The 9077-nt window shown below is 44.0% G+C and overlaps 1 protein-coding gene across 2 annotated transcripts in view; it reads right to left on the reverse strand.

Annotated features, from left to right (window-relative positions):
• Positions 1-3765, reverse strand: part of SHPRH (SNF2 histone linker PHD RING helicase) — a 44303-nt gene extending 40538 nt beyond the window's left edge. The window contains exons 1-4 of one of the 2 annotated variants that reach the window (XM_082758195.1): positions 3722-3765; positions 3248-3325; positions 1578-2251; positions 1033-1162 (exon numbers count right to left, since the gene is read on the reverse strand). In XM_082758195.1, the coding sequence (XP_082614321.1) occupies positions 1033-1162; positions 1578-2219 (772 nt within the window). In that variant the 5' untranslated portion in view covers positions 2220-2251; positions 3248-3325; positions 3722-3765. Of the gene's footprint in view, positions 1-1032; positions 1163-1577; positions 2252-3247; positions 3517-3721 lie in introns of those variants that run through there. The other variant, XM_082758196.1, reaches the window with a different exon arrangement.
• Positions 3766-9077: the final 5312 nt, after the last annotated feature.

Here is a 9077-nt window from a genome sequence, read left to right on the forward strand (position 1 = left end):
GTACAACCCTACAGTTCAAATAAAGACACTAACCCTAGCTAGTATTGGAGAGAAAGCCACCTTGCAGCATTTTTCTCAGAAGACCAAAGTTAAGAAGCAACTCAAGCCCAGCATAATCATCACAAAGTGACCTTTAAGGTACATTTAAAACTATAACATCATACTGAAAAAAAAAAGAGAAAAATGATACTGGGAGGCACAACAATTAAATCAGACTACCACTGTGACACCTCTCAAAAAAAAAAAAAAAAAAAAAAAAAGGAAATATACGTGGCACAAACACCAGAGAGCTACAGAAACTACTCCAAGGGATCCTCTCACAGAGATTCCTAACTTCATGGAAATTACAATGAAATTACCACATTTGTGAAGTGTAACTTTGATCTTTTGCAGATTCATTAATGCATCTATCCTATGCTTGCTTTAACTTGATATGGAATCCATAACTCCAAGTCTCAAAACCCTCTACAAGAACATTACCAGGATGAGTACACCGAGGAAAAAAAATATAAAAGCAATAGGATGGAGAGAACATCTCCCTCATTTCTACATAACTTCATCAATGCAGTTTTCTTTACGATTGTTTTACAGTATAAACCAAACAAAAAATCTGTTGCCATGGTTGTGTTAGGCACCAAACTAGGAATAAAACTTCTCTGAGTTTAATTTTTTTTTTTAATAAACATTTCTTAGGTATCTTCAGCTATTTACTGTACATCTGTTCAAATAATTCACATGCATTAAAGAAATCTGCATTTACTCCCCAGATGGTAAGGTCTCAAGCTTTTATGTGCCTCAGAGCCTTATCTGTAGAGAAGGAAGATTACCATCTGTAATTTGTCCACAAGTTAATTAGCATATGATTAATGGTCGGATACTAATACGGAAAGTTTATTACCTAATAATATTACTTAAAAAGAGAGCTGCTCTATATGGCAGGAATAACTTTTCCTTTATATTTGAAACTACTGAAAAGAGACAATAACAGAAATAACAAAAAGTATTAATCAACATTCAACTGAATCAGATTACCTGGAATTATAAAACTATAGAACTTTTCCATGAGTTTTTGAATCAGCTGATTAGCTTTTTTGGGTCTTCCACCTCCATCACTGAGAAAATCTGGTTTACTAAGCCCAGCTTCCAGAAGGTAAATTCCAACCTATGAAATGTTTAATCATTTAATTATCAGAATGCTAAGGACATTATAAATAAAAACACTGTAATTTTCATAGCCTTCTACATGAAAAACCTTAGCTACCAAACCTTCAAAATAAACAGATGCAGACAGATATGATGAACTTTGCCAAGGTAACAGTAAGGAAGATACAGTATGTCACAGACAAAAGCTACCTTAATTCATTTGATTAAAATGTTAGTAATGGTGCAACAGTAAAGACAGTCTTCAGAAGAAAACACACCAAAAACACTTGCAAAAGGATGCAGAAACTATGTATTTCATCACATTATAAAACTGTAAGACAGACTTCGTTGTTCAGCAGTGTTTAATCTTCCAATTCCAACAAAAAAGAAATTTTAAAACGTAAAACAACAAAAATAGATATATGAATCAATACCTTTAAAGCCTGAGCCTCTGCAGGTCTTTGATAAAGGCCAATTATCTTTTTCTTTTGCAACCATCGCAAGCCTTCCAATATTTCACCACCTAAAGTTGGTTCCACCATAATAATTTGTTCATAAGCACCCAGGTATTCCTTTGTTTCGTTACTGTACTCTTCTTCGCTTCTTTTATGGACACAGACCTGCAGGTGATCATCAGAGTCTCCTCTCATCAAAGTAAAGCCCCTTTCATGGAATTCCTCAGCTAGAATCTGCTCAGAAGGATGACAAAGAGCAAATTCTCCCAATAAAGCTTTCCAGGACCCATCTGCACGGTATGGCAGGACAGTAATATTTAGCTGTACTGACACAGAAGTCAAAGTGGAATAAGAGTCTTCTTCGTCGTTAACTGTAAAAAATTTAACAGACTTTGAACCGGTGTCTTCTTTTTGACTGACATCCTCATCAGTGCTATCATCATTTATAACAATGAAGGACGAAGAGGAAGTGCTTGGGCCTGGAACATCATCCTCATTGGTCATTTCATCATCTAATGTTATCACCTCATTTCTCCGGTCTTCATGCATATTCCAGCAGAGCTGTTTTTTCTTCACATCGTCTATTTTTGATGGAGGTGCACGCTTTCGACGACTACTCATTTTGTCGTTTTTCTCGATGCTATTTTCAGACTCTGTGAGATGAATTTATATTAGTCAGTGATAAGTATTGCAAAATTAAATGTTCACACTGAAATCTGACTGTGCAGCTACTGCTAAACTTGCAAAGTTTTGGACGCAGGCATATGCATTAAGAAATCTAACTGATCAGTAGGCAGTTTTACAGACCATCTCCCGTCCCTATGCAAAAACCTTACACAAAGAGGATGCGAAGAATTTGTCTTGTACTACGGCTCATTCTGCCAGACAGTTACAGAGGGAGATCAACAGGAATGCTATATTTCACTACTGCTCAGAATCTTGTAGGACAGATATAGATGTAGAAGCACTGGAATCCCTCAAAGCTGGGGGTGGAGGGAGACAGCAAAAGAAACACCATACACAAAAGTGCAGGATGTACCAGAGATTTGGAGGCGGGCGTGGGGAAGCGACAAGCAGAGTGCCCCTCCTTTTCTTCCAAAGCCTACATAGGAATGAAACTTTAAGCAAACTTAGCAGAGGACTGTCTGAAACTGCTATTACATAAAACATAGTTTAGATACTAAGGTATCAAATTCTGTCCTTAGAAGTCCCCAGTGACCGAACACTTTATTTTCCCAGGAAGTTGTGCATCCTGAGAGCTGGATATACAAACTACTTGCAGAGGAGCCCTTACTTCTGCCACCATGCATTTCAGTGAGACCAATCATCAAACTAAATGCTTAGGCTTACTGAATTCAACTAACTGCTAAGGTTAATCAAGATACAACTCCAGCTCCTTGCCACAACCTGGGCAAGGAACAGATTTTATAGATAAAATACTAGAAAATAAAGTTCACATGCTAAACAACGTACATGAAGAAGAAAATAACGGAATATTAGACTTATTGGGGAAACTAATGACTACACACTCAGGACTACATGCTCATGCTTAAGTACTCAAATAAGCAGTCATCGTTTTTAAAGAAAACTATCTTTGACAGTTATAAGGATCCTTATAAGGAGCTTAAACACGGCGGCAGATTTCTTACCTCATATTACAGCGCCTTCTTTGTCACCACAACAGGAAAATATTTACACATCCACGCCGATTCAGCCTCCGCACGCAACTGTTGAGGAAACACAGACACAACCGCTACCAAAGCGCCGGGAGCCGAGAGGCAAACACCCCAAGCTCCTAATCCCAACATCCTAACGTTAAAGGGCTCCTGCGGGAAGAGGGCAGGATCCTCAGAACCGCGGCTGGTTTTCAAAGTCCCGCAGGACACCGCAGCCGGCCGGCCCCGCGTTCGCTCCCCCCTCCTGAGGCCCGCGCCCCGCCGCTCCCCAGCCGGACCCGGACCCGGGCAGGGGGCGCTCCCCGGGACGGGGCTGCCCGAGCCGAGCCCCACCGGGACGAGGCGCTCCCCGCGGGGCCCACGGCTGGGAGGGGGCGGCCGGGCTCCCCCCGCAGCGGCCAACGGTTGCCAACTGCCGCCAACGGTCGCTAACGGCCACTAACGTACCGCAGGGGCTCGCGCCCCGCCGACGTCCGGTCTGGGGAGGGGGGGGGGGCAGGCGGCCCCCGGCCCGCAGCGGAGCGGCAGCGACCTCCAGGGCACGGCGATGCGCGCGCACCCGCCCCGGCCCGGCCGGCGGCCAATGGGAGGCGAGGAAGGCAGCGTTGTTCCCGCCCCCTTCCCCTCTAGCGTAACAAGGAGCGTGAGGGGGGGAATGCGCGGTGCATGCGCGGTGACTCCCCGCGGCGTGAGGGGGCGGGGAAAGAGGGGCTGCCCGCAGTGGGGCGGGGCTAGGGGCGGGGCAGGAGGGAGGGCGCGGCGTCGTTGGCGGTGTGCGCAGGCGCGAGGGCAAGGCGCCAGAAAGTGCTCCAAGAGCAGGGGTGCAGGGAGGGGTTTCCTCGGCAGCTGTCACTGCGTAAGGGCAGGCTCAGCCCCATGGCTGCACATAGCCCTTCAGTAAATAATGTGGAAGCACTTGTCTTCCTGTGAAAGACACAGATCCACGCCTGGGGACTTCTGTTATAACAGCTCTAAATAAACAAATCAGAAAGCCATTAATTTTTATTTATTTATTTATTTTTTTCTTGTAGCAGCTATTTAGGCCCTTTCTTAGTCTTCACAGAGAAAATCCTTACCAAATTTTGTGGCTGATTCTCCCCTGTTCTCAGCCACTCCGGAAGGGTGAGGCTCCTGTGGCCCCAGAGGAGCTGCCCAGGGCTGTGGTGTACTCAGTGTGGAAGGAAGCCCTCAGAGCGCTGGCACTGCCATGCTGGCGGTTTGTTTCAATTCCCAGTGCATGTCTTCCTGCGTGACCATTCCTGCATGAAAATTCACTTTAAAATCACCACCCAGTCCTACGACTGTAAATTACTGTAGAACACAGATAAAGTAACAACTCCATACTGCCTGGTGTGCATTGATGTAGTGGGTTTACGTGGCAAGGTAACAGCAGCAGAGGGGATGAATCAGAGGGAACATATCTGTTTGCTGGGCAGGTTCCGTGCAACAACTGAAAATGTGTGTGTGTACCCTGTGGGTGTCAGGACTGCCTGTGGGTACATCAGGGCAGGGCCCGGCAGCCCATCCCATCCCCCTGCCCCACCAGGAGCAGGGCACTGAGGGCACTGGGGCAGCCCCAGCCCTGACACCGGGCACCTCCCTTTTGGATGGAGACAGGACAAGGTCTGGCCAGGACATGGGCCTACAGCAGGGCAGGGCTGTGGGGAGCTGTAGCCTGGCCCTGCTGCAGCCTTGCTGGAGCTGGGGCTGGTGGCCCTGGGCTAATGTTGGGTCCTGGGCCTGGGGGTGGGCAGGGAGAGGCAGGGCTGGTGGTGCCCTCAGGGTGCTCTGTAGCTCTGTGCACAGCTTTACTGCTGAGAAGTTCTCCAGCATCTGTGTGAAGACATTGTGGAGGTGGCAGAAGAGCTTGTTTAGCTCCCTGTGTGAAGAAGGTCCTGCTAGTCCAAAAAGCCTAAGGCCAGGCTCAGATCACTGTGCGGGCAGCTCACCGTGTTACCCATGCTGTGACCTCTGGCTGCAACAACAGTGTCCAACCCCATGAGCAGTGTGTCCGAGCCTGCTCTTGCACAAGGCCTGTGCACTGCGGCAAGTGCTGCTGAGCTGGTGGCTCGAGAACCACTTCTTTTTCTGTTTGTTTTTTACTAAATGCCTTTTGTTTCTGGATGTGCCTTTTGGGAGTTAGCTGTTGACTCAATGAGTGGGCAGTTCAAGTTTTCTGCTTCCCTAGGAATTTCTGCCACGTTTCACTCCCACATCCTGGCTTGCAGCCATATGCCTGGGTAGACAGCTCCCAGCAAGGGTTGACATCCAGGTTCATGTTGCAAGACGTGAGCATCAGATTTTCCCAGCCTGAAGAGGCTCTCTCCAATGATATGTTCCAGAGCAGTCAGAGGACAACTCCCTTGATGGTTAGTGAGGCATGAGGGGTCCTAAAAGTGATATGCAGTCAGTCTGGGGCAGGGGAGACTCTCCCGTGCAGGACCTCAGACATGGGACTCCTCACACAAGGGTTCTGCACCTGCTCTTGACAGGAAAGACAGAGATCCAACAGTGGCTGCTCTTCCTCCTCTGCTTGATGAGTCTGGGTTACACCAGTAGTGGGAAACAGGAAAGAAAAGGGAAGCCTGCTAACTGGAAAAAAAAACACTTTGACTTCAGTCTGTAACCAGAGCTACCTGGGAATACAGGGAAACCAGGCTTCTGTGGATGATTTGCCTTTTTATTTTGGGTTTGGATGACTCCAAAGACAGGTCTGTGGTGTTAAGCTTCCCCAGGAAGAGTAGCACCAGTAGCAACTGTGCTGTTAGCATGACTGTCCAACTGTTATAATGATGGAATGAAGAGGTATATGAGGCCAGTGCCCTTATGAAGACCATACAGGGACATTTGCAGCAAAAAGGGGCACAAAAGGTTTCAGGATGCTTCTCATGCTGAGGGCCAGTCCTGCTTAAATGCAGACCGGGCGCAGCTTCTTCCAAAAGGCCAGAAGATAAGATACAGGCTGTGCTGCTTGGCCAGAAACTAAACTGTATCCACAGGATTGCCTGGTAGAGGCTATATGTGTGTAGCCTAAAGGGCTACCTGTAAAGATCCATAACTGCTGTCAAATCTAATTCTAAGGTTAGCAATAAGAAACTGTGTTATTAATGTCCTGGGATCTACAAGTAGCCATGAAGTTAACAATGAATATTGTGATGTCCTACTCCATTATAAATCTATAATGCCTGCTTGGACATGATGGATCTACCCTGACAGCTTGTATTTTTACAGTTCAGGATTTTCACCAGCCCCTCCTCCCAAAGCTCTTTATGAAGTGAATATTCTGAATTTCTGAAGGAGCTCTAAACTTTTGGCACAGGCTCTTCTTGGGAATCCAGTAGGTGATGAATCATCCAGAGAAATTTTCCCAGTCTCCTTGAAACAGAAACAAACATTGACATAATGTTCGAGCAGTATCCACCTTACCTAGCCCTTACCCTCTCTTCCCCAGGAAGTGATGATCACAAAATTTAAACTCTCTTCCCACTAAAAGCACAAAGAACACTTCTTCCACTTGGAGCTCTCCGATACAAATATATGGCATCACAAACAAGAGCAGACAAAAATGTCTAAACTAAAACATCACAGCAGATTCTCCTGCAGGAAAAGAATGGAAATAAAACACAATCAAACAAACAAGCAAACAACAACAACAAAACACAAAACCACCACATCACAGATGGTAGTCAAATCAGTCACCCATTATTAGAAACTGTTCAAGCAGCATACACTTTAAGAATCTTTATAGAAATAGAAGACAACAATCCGTGCATTTGCAAGCTTTTTCACATGCTAATGTCTATAAAACTCCTAGTTCTCATCTTTTAATTGACTGTTTTATTTATATATTATGCATGTCCTCTGTTTACTGATTTCCTCTCCAAGGTTTGGATTTGTGCTTTATTTTTGTAGTGATTGTGTTTTTAAAGACTTAAAATACAAAGCACTCATGAAATAGAACTTTATTTATCACCTCATCTGGATGTCATCAGAAAATTAGTAAGCAAGAAAGGAACCTTTTCTGCTTTCAGAAGAGAAAAAAATACAATGGCACCAAGAGGGTGCCCATTCTGCATAATGATTTCTGCCTGAGACTCTCTTTTTCTTGCACTCCCATTCTGCAGGAAATATCTTCCATAGTTCTCAGGATAAACAAGCTCTATTTTGAAATAAGGGTCAAGAGCGGGTGGAAGAATGCCCATTTCTATTCAGCAGCTAATAACTAAGGATCCTAGTGATTAGTACCTAGTAATTTCCCTCCTGTTCTAAAGAACTTGCATGCATGAAAGAAGATAATTGCCATTTAATTTAAGGAAATAGAAGGGAAAAGCAAAGCAAATGTGACATAAAAGGAGACTGTGTTTTTGTTTTGGTTTGGTTTGGGTTTTTTTTTGATCACACTTAAGAACATAGCCTCTCCTGCTTATGGATATGAATTCCTCTTTGATCTCAATAACAACTCTTAAATCCCAGAAAAAGTAAGCAAATAAAAGTGAGAGACATGCAACTTTGTGGAGGGTTTATTTTTGAGGGAGGATGAAGAAGAGAGAACAGCACAGTAGTCAACATACAATACTTTAGGGTCTTTTCAGCAATATTTTAATTGCAAAAACAGCCAGGAGCTTTCTAAAATAAATCAAAGTTGTGTTTTTCTCCAGGTTGGTTTTGTCGGCAGGAAATGTGAATGGCTACAGCAAAAGAATAAAACTGAGGGCAGGTGTACTGTGTTCCCTGCACTACAATGACTGTACATTATGCCGAAGACCTAACTGAGCATCTGTGTGCCTCAGCAAATTAGGTAGAAAACCACTCACTGTGTTAATCAGTTAGTTAACTAATAGGAGATTTGTGTTCTATAGATAAAATCACCATATGATGGAAATGAAAAAATGGACCCTGGCAGAGGTATAATACGGCTCCAATCTATTCCAGATCTGTAAATCTGCAGTCAGAATTCTGTGCATTTGTAGGAAATTATGTTCATAGGTTCAACTCTACGCAACTTCCTTGGTGTTTGGTGTTTTAAAGTAATTTAGCTATCATAGTGGGATTTTTAAAGTGTTCATCATAAAATTGCTGCTATCCATGTCTATAATGCTGCTTCAGGCAAGAGTGGAAGATTTACATATTTTTCAGAAAGCTACAAAGAACAAAATATTTTTGTGTGCCAAAAGCAATCATGTAAGCCAGTAGGCTAACTCCCCAGCATGCATAAAACAATACCTCGTAGCCACGGGATTACAAACCTCTCTTTTTTTTTGACTTTGTATTCAGGATTTCGGTTCTGTTTCTTCAAAATAAGAGAGTTCAATATATCTCTCATGCCCTTCTATCTCTCTACGCAGCTTCTCCTGGAGGAGTCCATCCACACCCCACAGGATAGCACTCCTTCGGCCATCTGTCTGCTCATGTGTGTACGCAGCTCTTACGCACCCTGGCCCATCTGCCACTCAGCTGAGCTGCGTGCTGGTTTTGTGGAAACCAGGTGATAACTGACCTCAGCACTGGTGGTAGCAGCTGATCAGGCACTGGTGGGAGTGAAGCCCATCTCCCTTTTTCCAACACAAGAAGACAGTTAAAAAGATGATGTAATAGAGAGCAGGAAAAGAAAATAACCACGTTGCATCTAGGTTATCATCTGGAGTTACTATCCAGGATTTGCAATGCAGCTCTTGAAGTTATTTAAATGTATACATAATAAGGTGCTTTCATTGCTTTAATATTACTTTTATGAGCCTTTTTTTTTTTTTTTTTTAACATAACGAAAAATGCATTAAAAAAAAGTTTGCAGTTCCTGGGATAA

The sequence above is a fragment of the Aythya marila genome (assembly GCF_965140915.1).
Source record: "Aythya marila genome assembly, chromosome: 3".
Classification (NCBI taxonomy): domain Eukaryota; kingdom Metazoa; phylum Chordata; class Aves; order Anseriformes; family Anatidae; genus Aythya; species Aythya marila.